General features: G+C 40.1%; 1 protein-coding gene across 6 annotated transcripts in view; it reads left to right on the top strand.

The window, feature by feature from the left end:
* MMD (monocyte to macrophage differentiation associated) overlaps nt 1-15,769 on the top strand; it is a 55,153-nt gene that overhangs the window by 2,585 nt on the left and 36,799 nt on the right. For 5 of the 6 annotated variants that reach the window (XR_008961186.1, XM_044389323.3, XM_026513202.4 and 2 more), the window contains exons 2-5: nt 4,949-5,030; nt 8,610-8,770; nt 12,141-12,215; nt 13,961-14,062. Coding sequence is in view for 4 of the 6 variants with exons in the window: in XM_044389323.3 (XP_044245258.2) it covers nt 4,949-5,030; nt 8,610-8,770; nt 12,141-12,215; nt 13,961-14,062 (420 nt within the window). In the remaining 2 variants the exon portion in view is untranslated. Of the gene's footprint in view, nt 1-4,948; nt 5,031-8,609; nt 8,771-12,140; nt 12,216-13,960; nt 14,063-14,233; nt 14,432-15,769 lie in introns of all 6 variants that reach the window. The other variant, XR_003320101.4, reaches the window with a different exon arrangement.

The raw sequence follows: 15,769 nt of genomic DNA, 5'->3' as shown, positions 1-15,769 counted from the left end.
TTTATCAAGACTCCCTTGAAGAGAATTTGATTGCAGTAAAAACATTTCATTAGGCCGTAGTTTGTGGCTATGCCTAAATTACAAGAAATGAACACCTTGCTGGTTTGTTCGTAATGGAAATGTGGTGGTCATTGTAGCTTGGATAAACTTCCAGAGTTCTGCCATTTCTTCAGAGGAAGGCTGTGAAGAAGGAGAGCCCACTGTCCTAAATGGAGGGCTTTATGCATGCATGGCTTCTCAAAAAGTTTAGGATATGAAAAATGCCACTGGGACACAGAGCATATTTTCTCTTGCTTTATCCTTTCCACATCTGAGTCTCCCTCTCCCAGAGTCATTTTCTCCCTTTCACAGTATCCCTGACTGATTAGAATAATTGCTAACATTTATTGAGCGCTCACTTGTGCCAGGCAGTGGCTGGGTATTTGTGTGTTGTTCATCTCATTTTCAACTGCAACCCTGGAAGACAAACTTTCTACCTACTTAATAGACGAGCAAATAGAGTTAGAGAGTAAAAGGCAACTTGCCACAGTCACATGGCTAGGAAAGGGCAGACCTGTTTCAATTCAATCTCCTGTCCCTCTCCACCACCCATGCTGCCAGTTCACCTTTGTCTGTCTCCCTGCTTACACAATATCATGTGTACAGTGCTGAGGCCTAGGACCCAGAGAGCTTCTACTGTATGGTGTTGGTGCATACTCATTTCTCCAGCCTTGCCACCGAAAATCCAAGGAAAAGGACTTGCTCCTTGCTTCAGCTCCAGTCTTGTGACCACTGGTTAGCTTCAAACTGATTATGTGATAAAGCACCTTATTCATAAGCATTAGGAAGTCTTCCAAGACTGCCTGTTGCCTTTTTTTTTTTTTAACATGTTCTCAGACCATTGAATTACAGGCATGGGGTAGTCTTATATATATATGCCTTCTCCCTTATTTAATAATTAAGTTAAATGTCATCCACCACTATCACCACCTCTGGCAATGGACACTTTTCCTGAACACCATGCTCGCTCATAAACTGGCTAATAATAAGGTGCTTTATATATGGGTTGGCTTATGTTGCTCCATCAAGTGCTGTTGAAAGAGCCCTTGGAATATCCATGGTCTTGGCTTTTAAGAATTTTCTTTTCATGAGACTCAAGGTGCTTTTGGCCCTAAGACTGCCTATTTCTCTTTGTTACATACAGAACCTGTTGGATCCCGAGTGAAACTAATTGACAACAGGGTATCTCTCAGTTAAGATAAAATAGTTAAGCAACAGGCAGAATTTCTTTCTATTCATTCATTCAACACTTACTTATTAAGTTCCAGCAATAAGCTCGGTATTGTGTTTGGGATTGGAAATGAAATGGTGGACAAGAAGGCCTTTGTGGAATTGACATTACAGTGGGGAAAGATGAAATAAAAAAATACCCAAATTAAAAAAAACGATTTTTAACTAATTCTGATAAGGGCTCTGGTAGGGTGGGAGGGCTGAACTGATACTTTAGGGTAGGATGGTCAGGAAAACCTCTGAGGAGGTGACATTTAAGCTGAGCCTGACAGGTGAGGAGAGTTGAACCTTCTGGAGAAGAATGTTCTAGGCAGAAGTAAATAGCAAACGCAAATGCCCCAAGCCAGATGAGATCTTGGTGGTTTGAGGAGCAGAAAGGAGGTGGTATAGCTGAAGGGTGGAGAGTGAGAGGAAGGTGGCTCCCTGAGGCTGCAGAAGCAGTGGGGACCAGCTTGTGGGCCACTTTGGGAAGCCAAAAGCAAGTTTTAAGCCAGAGTTGGGGTGTGTGCTGTGATCTGGTTTTCACAGACTATTGTGGCTGCTGAATGAAGAAGAGTCTGTACGGGGACAAGCAGGGAGACTGATTGAGAGATTTATATTTGTATAGACCAGAGATGTCAGTGTCTTGATGTGTAAGGTAGGGTCTGTGGAACTGTAGAGAGCTAGGCTGATCTGGAATATATTTGGAAGTAGTATTGACAACACTTGTATTTGGAGAATGGGGAACACGTAGGAATCAAGGACAACTTCTGGGATTTGACCTCGGGCCTCAGAGATCTGCTGGTGGGTCATAGATTTACTTTCAGAAGGCACAGTGCTTTGGGCTATCTGTTCTTTCTCTCCAGAGTTGTGAAATTTGGTCATGGGGGGTTTGGGCGTTTAAGAATGCTGGGTAAGGGGGAAGCAAGAGAGAGTGTTGAAAGAGAAAGCGAGGACATAAGTGACAGACCTGACTAAATAATAATTTATTAGGGGTGCCTGGGTGGCTCAGTTGATGAAGCATCAGAGTCTTGAATTTGGCTCAGCTCATGAACTCAGGGTTGTGAGATGGAGCCTGCTTAAGATTCTCTCTCTCGGCCCTTCCCTCCTCAAAAAAATTAAATAATAGCTTTATTAAAGTGTGTTTCCCATACCCAGGATTAAATTAGCTTCCCTGAAACCCTGTAAAACCTGCTGGATACTCTCCTCTGGCATCAGATGACCGTTAGGGTTACTCCTCCTTAGGTAGAGGCGGCTTCCATAAATGGGTGCTGTTTTCCCTAACACTTGACAACCTTTCTCATTCTTTTTGGGGGAAGAGAATAGAATAGGTTCAGCGTGTGGGAGTTAATTTGCATTTCACTTCTGCTTTTCCATTTAGGTTTTAGGAATGATTTCTTCAGGAGGCTATGTTGGAGGCTTGATTGTACCCTGGCAGATGAGGGAGAACTGGAAAAAATCGCATTGTAAATTTCTCAGCAGAACACGTTGTGTGGTGGTTTTCACTGAGCCCCAGACAGTGATGGGCTCCTCGCAGACTTGCTCTTCCCTCGCCTCATTGTGAATCTGGCTCTGGCCGTAAGAGACTACCTTAAGTCACATGGGTGGGATATTTTTCTCTACAACTTATGAGTTTATTTTTACTCTGAGTGATTCCAGGTGGGCAGGGACAAAGCTGTCACAAACATGGCCACCCAGCTTCTTTGCTTTTAGGAGAAAATGTGAAAGTCTATCCCTGTTGCTGTGTAATGGCTTGACTATTTTTAGGTTGGGCTGCCAGAGATATAAATTGCTATTTTAGTCTTCAGCCTGGTGGTGGTAGACGAACCTTACTTACTGCACCCTAAACAGAACACTCGCAATTTAATCTACCCTCTACCACCTTGGAGCCTGCTCTTTACCCTTTAAAATTCCTAATAGGGTATGCTACTTATAGCTCTGTTGTTATGTCTGGGGGTGATGGGGTAGATCCTTGAATGCTTGGGATGCTTTTAAAGCATTCTCCTCAAGAGTGCAATTATTTTCCTTTTTACTAATAAGAGCTATCTAGCGACACTCTTGTCCCTTAGGAAATTAGTAAAGTTACTTAAAGGATTAGCAGGGGAGAAAAGATTTATTTTATCTGTGTGCGAAAATAGCTTGGATAAATTCTGAAGCATCTGAACCATTTGTCAAATTCCATTCAATAAGATATATTCTGCACACTAGTTAGATAAGTAACCCATTGGTGGTCCAAGTGAAATATCACTGTCCCAGATTCATTCCCCATTGGATTTTCCACCTAAACTCTGTATATTGGGTTGACAGGAAGTGCCATTTTCTTTTTATTTATTTGCTCTAAGGATAACAGACCCTTTTAATTCAGGGAGAAAATGCTAGTCTTTTGTTTCTAAGCCGGGCATTGTTTAGGATGGCTTGACCATGTGCTTCAGACCTGGCTCTGCCATTTGGTTCAGCCTGGTACCATTTTTCATCATGGTAATTAATAAGGTGTGACTGGTCAGAACTCGTTAGTGGCAGATGACAAAATCTCCCCCTTTTCTCCTGTCTTAAACTAGCTCAAGCAAAAGGATAATTTATAGCGCAAAGCCTGCTGACGTCTTGCAGGCTCCAGGCACAGGAATGCAGCGGGGCCTCCGAGACCGGAGTGCTGTGGGGGCTCTTGTACCTCTCTGTTTCTCTGCATCTGCTTCTTTCGAGTGGCTGCTTTTTTAACTTCCTGAATTTACATCTCCCCTTTTCCAGAGAACAGACTAAACCAGCATCCCTCATGAAACATGGCAGGGACAGTGTGGGTTGGGTTTTGGAGGGTCCTCACCTCCCCACTGAAGTATAAGAATGCTGTTTGTAACGTCAGGTACCCTGGTGTTCATGGTTTTCACTGTATTGCTGTTTCCACAAAGTGGCCCAAAGGGAAGTATGGAATATGGGTATGTGTCTGTATGTATAACTGATTTTGATATTTAGATACATACACACATTTGTATGTATGTATGTATGAATTTTATAGTCAGGGTATCAGGTAGTAGTTATATATTTGGATTTGAAAGCAAACTGTTTTAACTCAGGAAGAATGCAGGTAAAAACATACCTCTAGTTTAGGTGGCCTAGAGGCAGCCAGGTATCATTTATTTAAGCTGTGTGGTGCTGGAACAAGTAATGTAATATAGGGAAACTAGTTGGACGGGCCTGCTAATCGTGGAATGTAGGGTGGAAAGATCTCCATGTATAACGTTTTATAAATTTTGAGAGAGAAAATTGAAACCTTGCTTTGTATCCCTTTTCACTGAATGGCAGTTACTGGCATTTGTAAAGTTTAGAAAGATTCCCTTGCGTTTTTCCCCTGAGATTTTAGATTTGATTGTGACTTTTTTTATTCATAACTTTTTTTTTTTAGCTTGGGGGGTTATGAGTTGAAGGGAGTGGATATGATTGATTTCTGTTTGCCTTTGGTTGGTAGAGGTTTCTCTTTTGAATAAACTGAAAGAATACCTAATTCAATAAACTAGGGCATTTGTTTTTGGATCATGGCTGTTGGCTCAGTTTCCACCTGTTTAGTGGCTTTGGTCTTGTTCCCGTAACTAGGTATTTCCAGCAGCTGCCTCTTCAATTAGAATAGACCAAACAATATTGGCAGCCTTCCCCATTGTTCTTTACATGCTTCGAGCTTGTCTCACGTGATGTGTTTTTGTTTGTCCAGGTTCATGAACCACCGGGCCCCAGCCAACGGCCGCTACAAACCAACCTGTTATGAACATGCTGCTAACTGTTACACACATGCAGTAAGTATGCTTGCCTGCCCTTTGCGTCCTTCCCAGAGGGCTCTGGTGGAAGGAGGGGCCGTTATCTCTAGTACCCTCGGCCCAGTTAGTTGGATGTACCTATCTCTGTGACCTCACCCACCAGGGCGGCAGTGCTGAGTCTTGTTACCAGAAGCCATGAGCATGTCAAACCCTTTGAGCGCTCTGCCCTGTTGCCAGCTCTGTCCATCCTAGACTGACCTTCTCTGACCAATCTTCTGTAAAAGAATAATAGTTATGTACCCTAGTTATAGGAAAACCAAAAAGACAACTATTTATGAGGACTGTTACCTCTGGAATGAGGTAAATCACCTTTTCAAGACAGTCAGCTGTGTTCATGTGGCAAAGAGAGTTCACTGTGTGGTTGAAAAAGGTGTTTTTTTTCTTACCAAGTGATCCCTCGAAACAGGTAGCCACCCTGTCCCCACTTCCATGGCATCCACTGCTTTTCAGTTACTCCACATTGTTGAAGAAAAACCTGATTTAATTCTTAAATTCTTAGTGAACTTTTTTCTTCCTTATAAAAGCAAAACATGCTCATTATGAAGGGATAAAGAAAGGGGGGGTAATCAGAAGGGGGAATGAAGCATGAGAGACTATGGACTCTGAGAAACAGACTGAGGGCTTCAGAGGGGAGGGGGGTGGGGAATGGGATAGGCTGGTGATGGGTAGTAAGGAGGGCACATATTGCATGGTGCACTGGGTGTTATACGCAACTAAAGAATCATCGAACTTTACGTCAAAAACCAGGGATGTACTGTATGGTGACTAACATAATATAATAAAAAAAACATTAAAAAAAAACATGCTCATTGTAAGAAACTTGGAAAATACTGAAGAATATATAAGAAAAACAAAACTACCCAGAAATAAATTAACGCTATGGTGCATTTCTTCTATTTGCGTGTTATGTTCATGAATATGTATTTTCATAGTTTTCCTGTTAATGTCGTATCAGTGACATTTTCTTGTGTCATTATGAATTTCCCTTTATCTTTGGTTTCATTATTCCCTTTGAAAGTTGCATGTGGTGAGACTTTTGAGGAAAAGGAGGTAGCTGCTATATAGCTGAGGATCAGACAAAGAGAAGGCGGCCAACTTAATCCTCTCACGAATAGTGTTTAGAACAGGCTTATGTAGTTATTTTAGACAGTGTTAGTACAAGACAGTGTTAGTACATATGTCATTATAATAAAATTTGCTTGAATTCTAGTTGTGCCTTTTCATATCTTTAATCCTCTCCCCCAAAGAATGGTTACAGAATAGTTTTCTATAGAGAAACAATGATGTCCTATAAACCCCACGTTAACTGGTTTCTAGTAGATTCCTTTATAATCTAATAGAACAATAACATTTGGTCATTCCTTAGCATCAGTCAAACTTTATGAAGCATCTATTTTGTGTATTGTAATGGTGGAGTTCAGATAACACTTACTAATACTGAAACATCATCCTAATTTATCACTGGATATCCTTTTGCCTTAGGTGCTAAAAAGACTTATTTAAATAATTAATATGCTGGAATCTTGCTAAAGGGAAAAATTAGTACCTGACATGCCTGCCCTGGATTCCGTAAAAGAACTTCAGTGATGAAATTTGGAGTAACTTCTCTAGTGGACAGTCTCCCTGGACCCATGGCTTAGATTCTGGGGACAGGAAGGATTTAGTGGAGTTCTTTAGACTTGAGGTAACCCCTGTCTTCGCCTTAGTGACACACTTATGTGGAGTGAGCTTTGACCAGAGGGTTAAAATGTTTAGAGTACCAATTTGGACTAAAGAACACATGGCCTAATTTGATTGTCTTTGATACCATCAGAATATCCATCTTTTATTCTTGACCAATGTTTGATGGATTTAACAGCTAAAAGTAAAATTACTTCCAAAGATAATTGTCCACAGGCCCATAAGAAAAAGTTTTGTGTTTGTATGTGTGTATTTAAGTCTAGGGCAGGGTTAGGATATAAGGAATATAAAAATTTGGATAATAATTTATTTGGCCTCTTCCTTCCCCCATTGCTCCAATATACATCCATTATTTTTTCTATTTACCAACTACAAAACACTGATGTTAGTTACAGGTACAGTGCCATGATAGTTTCTGTACCACCGACCAATGAAGTAATCAATGACGTGTTTGTTACTTAGCATTACATTGAGCACTTAATGTAACAGTTTGGCTATTGAGATGCACAGCTCACTTTTAGGAATATTATTTGCTGGAGATGGACTTGAATGATCCCTTATCTCTTCTGGGTGTGTCATAAGTTAAGGAATACTTGTATAAAACAAAGTTAAGGGAAAAACTGACGAAACCTCCATGTTAATTTTTTAGAACAAAATGTCATCTTACTAAACTTACTAAACTGTATCCCTGCTTTTTGACTTTCAGAGAGCAGTGAAATTTCTAAAACAGACAAAACAAAAAAAAATTCCATCGTCGTCATTTCATTAAAGAGAGGATATGTGAAAGTAGAAAAGACATAATTTCAAAATAAATTAAGTTCTGTCTGATGAAAAACTTACTTTATTGTCATTAATTTTCGCACATCATCTGGGCCAATGAAAACTTCAGCATTTGAAAATTCAATGCTGATCTTATCTGGAGAATGATAATTTGTTGCAAGAGGGCAAAAGTCGGTATTGGGGAAAAAAAGATAAGATGCTAGAGTTTGCATTCTTTGCCAGGTATGCTTATTCTAATATCTAATAAGATGGTTTATTTTTCCTGAGGATGTTAATTATTAAAAAATGTTTACTACTCTTCAGTTTTACTGTGAACCCAAAACTTCTCTAAAAAGATGAAGTCTTCAAAAAAAAGTTTACTCGCGGTACCCATACTCATATGACAGACATTGAAATTTGTGTGCATGTGGAGTATAAACTATGGTACGGAAAATAGAATTCTCTGCAAGATTATGGTCTCTTAAAATTACTTGAATAGGTAAGAATGGATTCCCCTTGCTTACTTGAAAGGTGCTATTGAAAATAAATTACCCCCAAATGCTTTCACTTGGCACTAGTTCCCAAACTGGTGGAATGTACAGATCCAAACTAAAAATCAGAACATGACTTGTACAGTTGATTTTTGTGTATGTGGTGTATATTATAATACTTTTGACTCAATTCATTCACTTAACCCTTTGCTGAAATACTGAGATTTCAGTAGTTCATGGGGAAAATAGGGAAGAACATTGAAAAGTAGGACTGCCCTGGGAAATCTGGATACGTGCTTGGTGTTGGATTTTACGTACCTATTTAAATCACATTAGAGAATAGGATGAAATACATTCTTATGTAATGAAATTAGGATAAAAAACATCTGATTGGCCACAGCTGAGCTGTGTTGCATCCTGTACTGCCTGTTTGGGTGCCCGGTGGTGGCCACGGTTCCTGGGTCCCGAACGGCACTCACTGTCACCAGTGCAGCCACCAACCACTCCATGAGAGGCAAATGTTTAAAATGATCTTTCTAAAATTGTCCCTGGGAAACCTGTGTATTTTTAACAAAGGTCTCAATTTCACCAAACCCAGAGTATTTACTCTTCCTTGCCCTTCCCTCAGTTCCTCATTGTTCCAGCCATCGTGGGCAGTGCCCTCCTGCATCGGCTGTCAGACGACTGCTGGGAAAAGATCACCGCGTGGATTTATGGGATGGGCCTCTGCGCCCTCTTCATTGTTTCCACAGTATTTCACATTGTGTCGTGGAAGAAGAGCCACTTGAGGTACCGTGGATGGCACGCTCGTTCACCAGATCAGAATAGCAGACTCGGGTAGCCTCCGCTACCAGCATGTTTCAGTCAGGTTGAGGCTACAGAGTAGATAGACGTTTCCTTGCCCTGTAGACTATAATGCTATGCCATTATTCAGGAAATTTCCGATGGATTGGACACACTTTGAGGATCCCCATATGCGTCTAAGAAAACAGGCCTTTCTCAGAAGCCACCAACAAAACCACACTGCTTCCCCAGGATTTACATCGTAAAATCCCCAGACCTGTCTTTTAATGTTGTCAAGCGCAGGACAGGTAAGAGCGCAGCGGCTGTGGGGTAGTGACAAAGTACACTGAACTCGGAGTCAGCCCAGCCCTGCCACTCAGCCTTGTGTAAGTCACCAGACCCCATGGAGCCTCAGTTTCTTCATCACTAAAACGAGAATGATAATGCCCGACTCCCAGGGTTCTGTGATAGGTAAATGAGATAATGCATGCCAAAATGATTTGAAAATTACAAATGACCAGGACTTGGTAATGTAAGGAGGTTTGCTACAGTTTGGGTTTACTGTTTTGCAACTTTCAGCTTTCAGGATTAGGTTCTGTGTATCTATTCAAACAGAATTCATATACTAGCTTTCAGGTACTTTCGTTGCAACCCATACCAGGCCCACTAGCCTCCCAATAATGACATAAAAGCATTCCTCCTTTGAGTGAAGGATTAATTTGGGGAAATATAAAGGGAGAAGTACACCATTTAGTTGCTTTTGGGATACATTCTGTACAACCCAAAAGTGCAAAATTTCTTTTCGTAAAAGGAATATTCAGAGCAGACTTAGAGTGTTTTAAAATAATAGAATATAGCTTTTGGTTTTACAGAATGCCCAAAAAAATCTCAAAACGATTCAAACAATCTAATATTAAAAAGACATGCGTTATTTAAGAGCAGGGTTTGGGATTCGTGAGATGATTACTGGTCTCCTTACAAGTAGAATCATAGTTTCAGAGCACGAAGGATCCTTAGAGGTCATCTAATCCAAACCCCTTAATTTTCACCTGGGGAAACTGAGGCTCAGCAGTGTCTTGCCTTGCCCAGGTCAGTGAGACTAGCAGAGTGTGATCATTCCAGGACCTCTGACTCCCAGTCCTACGGGTTTCACCCACACCCTTCTCTTATAGTTCCCAGCCTGCTACCTGTGCCTAGAAGGTGACAGTTCCTTGGGCCTAAAATAAAACCACAGCATTGGATCATGAGGGCTTGCTGGGGCATACTCAACAAGAGAGCCTCAAAAGTACCTGTCTCCCCAGCACACACTGTCACAGAGACCAGAGGCCAGAGTACTTCATTATCTTCCTGGCACAATGCAACGCTGTGGTTGCCTCGGCTGACTTGGCTTTGATGTCTAGATTTCTGAATCAATAAAGAGTTGTAGATTCGTACTTCGGTATTCAGGGCCTCCCTCCCAGGGGCTGGAGAAGGTGTCATAGAAACCAGTCTCTCTTGAACTTTGAAATAGCACTGCTAGAATCAAGCCATGTGTGGATTTTTGCTCTGCATTAATTTTTTTTTATATTTCCAAATATAGCCTTATTTAGAAGCAAGGGAATGAGCATTTATTGAGTACCTCCATGTGCTGGATGCTGTGCTGATGAACACATGGTCTATGTGATCTCATTTAATGCTCACACATACTCTATGATAGAAATGTTGTCATTTCTATTTTCCTTGTGAGGAAAGTGAGGGTCAGAGAAGCTGGGGTGGATCTTGAATAAAATTACAGGTCTGACTTTACCTGCTGTAACAAATGCCTACAGTCTAGAAAGCTGAATTTCTAGACTGGCCCCAGACCTGGCTAGGAATCCCAGTCATCCAAAGAGTTTAAAAACATAAAAGATTCTCCTTTTCCCTCCACCCCTACCCCATGTTCTAGCCATTTTAAAAATTACAATCTTCTGGACTAGAGTTTATCACTATATTTTTTAAGCTTCGCAGGTGGTTGTGATATGCAGTCAAGTTTGAGAAGCATTAATCTAGTGTTTGCTTTTTTAGACCTGTGACCTAAATTATTTTCACTTCGCTAATACATGACTGATAGTAACTGTGACTAAAACATCCTCAACTTGCTTTGGCCGACCCTGTGTAAGTGGTGAGGCAAAATCTAACACTAACCCTAAACCAAACCACAGCTATCACCCCTTGAACACTGAAAACGGATTCAAGATGATGCAATGCATTCATACTTTGGAATCACCTCAGTGAAGGGCAGATTCTCTCTAATCCATTGGGTGACTAGACCTCAGTGGCCAGATCTTTGTACACTTCCTGAATTTTCAGTTTTGGAAGGAGGAACTCACTTAGAAATCCAGGTGGCTACCTGCTTACAGCAAATGCGCCTTTTTTTTGTTTGTTTGTTTTGTTTTGTTGCTGTTCCTATTAGTTTCTAAATTGCCTTTATTATAACTTATTGTATACACTAAGATATTTGAAGTGAGAGTTTCTTTGAAGACATTCTAGAAAGACAAAGAACTGCTCCACACCCTGCACTATGATAGGGGTTGAGGAGTGCTCTGCCCTCAAGGAATTTCTTAGTTACATAGGATCTAAAAGAAACGGAAAACATCAGCACAGATTTTATTTTAACCAAAATAAATTCAGAGCTCCTGATTACTGTGGGGTTCTGCCCCTGTATCTCATACATAGTGAATATCATATGTGCAAGCTTAAAAGTAATGTAAAGCTTTTACTTGTGGCTTCATATTATTAAAAATAGCTGTGTAAAGATGAATGGGTAAAGATGTGGTTCATATATACAATGAAATATTACTCAGCTATCAGAAAAGATGAATACCTACCATTTACATTGACATGGATGGAACTGGAGGGTGTTAGGCTAAGTGAAATAAGTCAGTCAGAGAAAGACAATTATCATATGGTTTCACTCATATGTGGAATATAAGGAATAGTGCAGAGGACCGTAGGGGAAGGGAGGGAAAACTGAATGGGAAGAAATCAGAGAGGGAGACAAACCATGAGACTCTTGGCTCTGGGAAACAATCTGAGGGTTGTGGAGGAAAGGGAGGTGGGTGGGGGGATGGGCTAACTGGGTGACGGGCATTGAGGAGGACACGTGATGTGATGAGCACTGGGTGTTATACGCAACTGATGAATCACTGAATGTTATATCAAAAACTAATGACGTACTGTATGTTGGCTAATTGAATTTAAATTTAAAAAAATAGTGTGTGACTTTGAAAGCCAAGTTATAACTTCCATAAGAAACTAGAACAGGAATGGAAATTACAACATAACGGAGTGATAACCCATGCTGCCAGTCTGAAAATTTTCTAAAAACTTTGCCTAACATGTTTTTCCCCCCGACTAGGACAGTGGAGCATTGTTTTCACATGTGTGATAGAATGGTTATTTATTTCTTCATTGCTGCTTCTTACGCTCCATGGTAAGATACTGTCTGTTTTTGAAGGTAGTGTTTTTGGGATAGATTTTCTGTCCTACTTCCTTCCCTTCCTCCTGTCCCTGCCCCCTGCATATACCCCACCCCTCTCCCTCCAACACACATGCATACATGCTTTTTTTTTTTTTTTTTTAACTTGGGTCGGATTGCAGATTTTAAGGGAAGAATGTCACTGCTGTTCAGAGTATACATCTGGCATTGGGTTGTTCAGGACAAAGTGCCAGGAACTTGTGTGTAGGTAGCACAGTCACTTTTGAAATATGTCACCTTTGCCTTCCATGTTCTTTCTGTATACTGCTGCTGTTCAGAATACTTGGACATGGAATCATTTAAGTGGAAACACTAAATATGTATGAGAAAAACAAGCTCACTTTGGAAATTTATCTTGTTTGTCTATAATTCACAGCACAGTAGCTACTATATATGGAGTGCACTTCTCATTTCTTTAGCTGCATGAGTAAGAGAACTAATCAGTTAGCTATTTAAAACACCTAGTATTCTGGCTCAGTGGGTGGAGCCTGTGACTCGACCTCAGGGTCGTGAGTTTGAGCCCAATGTTGGGTGTAGAGATTACTTAAAAAAAAAAAAAAATGAAATACTAAAAAAAATAAAATACCTAGTATTCTGTTCAATTTTTGCTCTTTCTGCCCTTTTGGTATAGATCAGATAGAATCTTTTGTTGCCTGCAAACCTACCATTAAAGGAATGTTTGATTCCCTCTATCAAGGCATGGTCCGGTTTTAAACACTCAGAAATTCATTTTGTGCCATCAACTGCAGAAGTCACTAGAAACAGCAGGCCTCTACATTCTGACTTAACGCAGCACCCATCATTAAAAAGAAACCTAATTATCTGTTGGAGTAAAAAAGTGTGTTGTTTCCCTAATACTTGTCATTAAATTATAGCTCTGCATTATATTGGAGCAAGAACACTTACAGGCTCTTGGGAAGTATTCCCTGACTTAAAATAAGGAAATAAAATTTTTAAAAGCCGAGGAATCAAATATTACTGTAAGCAACCTGTTCACATGTAGTTTTCAGTAGGTAGGTGGTACCTTTTCTGTTTGGAAATAATAATTTTGTAGTCATAGCCAATCAGAATAACATGTGGGGTTTTTCTCATAGCTATTCTTAATATGAAATGAGTACAAATGAATTTTGCAGCATCTTAAAATTCAAGCTTTACAAGAGCCCACAGTTAAATTCTGACAAAATGTCTTTCATAACATATGTTGAGCTAATTCTTCTCATGTTCTCCCTTGGCAGAGATATTGGTAATGGAGATACTTGGTCTGTGTATTAGGTATCTGCTGTGGGGATGTGATCCTGGTTGAGGATTCTGTTCAGGGTTCTCATTAAGCTTTGTAAGCAATCTGCTCTCAAATATATTATCAGAATTAAGTTGATTTGACAGCAGTCTACCTAATAAGGAAAGTCGGGCATCACAGGTGTGGTGGGACGCACTTCTGCATATCTTCTTTTAGCTGGTTCTATTTTTAAACCACGTTGGAATGAATTCTAAGTCTTAAAGGTCAACTAACAATTTTGTCTTTGAATTATTAATTTTACCCAAATTGCCTAAATACCTCCATGGCATGTTGAATGCCTTTGCATTCTGGTTTTATGCTAGCACTCGCTTGCCCAGTTTTCAAGCCTAGAGGAAAACACGGGTCCTGTGAAATCCCTTCATTTATCCCTTCTGTTCTTTGTTGTCATGTTTACATTTTTTAGGTTAAATCTCCGTGAACTTGGACCGCTGGCATCTCACATGCGTTGGTTTATCTGGCTCATGGCAGCTGGAGGAACCATTTATGTATTTCTCTACCATGAAAAGTAAGAGAAAATAATTTACATTTGATAGTTTTAAAATTAACTGCCTAAATTTTATCGACATTTCAACACAATTTGCTTTATATTTGTACTTCAGAATAGTAGAAATACATAAATAGAATATATATTGTTTTTAACAAATCTTTGAAACCATTTGGTGTTCATTATTGGTAGACAGATTGCTGTGGGAAGAACTGAATGGCACATGTGTGACAGGATGCATTTGAGGAACAAGATGGACAGCATTTTAGTCAGTCGGATGTTACTTCACATCCTCAGGCAACTGGCCTTATCAGCAAACTAGCCTTCTCCTCTGTGATTCATACTTATCACCTGAGAAAAATAACTGTTTTTCAAGCTTCAAGACCGAAGGTAATAGATAAGCACCAGAGCAACACTTACCTAGATAGGAACCCAGAAGACATTCCAAACCAAGATTCTCTGAGAAAGGGGATATTTGGAAGAGCATCTGAACTCTTAGTATCCTAACCATGGGGCACATTTTTTAACCCGTTATTTATAGTCCAGAGTCATAAGTGTTAAGCAATATAAAAAGGAGAGCTTATTGAAATTTAGCATCACGGCCCTAGAGGAGATGTTCAAAGTCATCTATTCCAGCTTCATGCTTAAAAAAATGAGACCATTTAGGATGTGCATCAAATTAGCAATTCATCTAGAATTAGGACCCAAGTGTCCTAGTTCTTACTCCATGGCTCTTTTCATTATTTCACATGCCTGAATTTGAGAAACTCCAAAGCATGCAATCATTGTCTTTGAATACAGTTTATTAGCTTATCTATTGTTGTTGGCAGAATGGCTTTCAGAATTGAACATAATTTTTGTTTGTCACAAAGTATTAAATTGTTTCCTCTTTTCAGAAGAAAATGGAAGTTTTCACTAACTTCTGACTTTGAAATTCACTTAAATGCATTTTTGACCACAATTAGCTATTCTGAGTGGTGTTATGTAGTATATATATATAAATCCAAGGGAACAGTTTGCTTCTTGGGCTCAAACCCCTAACTTATATCCTTGGATAAAATAGAAAGTAAAGTAAAACAGCTATCTTTTCTCCTCTTCCAGGCCTCCTTTTACACCAAACCCACAAACCCATTCTTCCCCAGTTCCCTGATAAGATTACTTCATAGTGAACTCTGAGTACAAAACATGGAGAATGAGATGTGATTGGCCTTTGGCCATCCAGTTGGGCAGGTATTAGGGAGTTCCTGTGTCATGCCAGGTATTATGCTAGGCCTTGCAGATCCGAACACAAATGAAACTTGGCCCCTGCCTCCAAGGAACTTAGAGCCTACTTTGATAGGTAGAAATGTAAGTTGAATTTTAGTACAGTGTACAGTGTATTTCTTAGCATTTTTGGACATTCTATAGCTTAATGCAATGAACCTTATAAGTCGGAGTTTGTGCAGATGCAAATAAAGAGACAAACAAAACTACATGTCCTTCAATCCTTAGGGCTGCCATCCCTTTGCCACTGATAAACCTGGCCCCACGTGGCATCCCTGTCCGTCTTCATAATTTCGGTTTCTTGTAGCTGTGGATTGGAGTGGTGATGAGGGCAAACAGTCTGGGATTAGGAGGGGAAAAATGCACGGTGGATTGGATGCAATAATAACACTTTTGGTAGCAAACATTTTCCAAGTCACATGTGGTATTTGATGCCATTTCAATCCTGTAAGAAATGCTAGTTCA

This window comes from Ursus arctos, unplaced genomic scaffold (genome assembly GCF_023065955.2).
Source record: "Ursus arctos isolate Adak ecotype North America unplaced genomic scaffold, UrsArc2.0 scaffold_24, whole genome shotgun sequence".
NCBI lineage: Eukaryota > Metazoa > Chordata > Mammalia > Carnivora > Ursidae > Ursus > Ursus arctos.
Note: the sequence above shows the minus strand (reverse complement) of the source record. Positions and strands in the feature narration are given on the sequence as shown.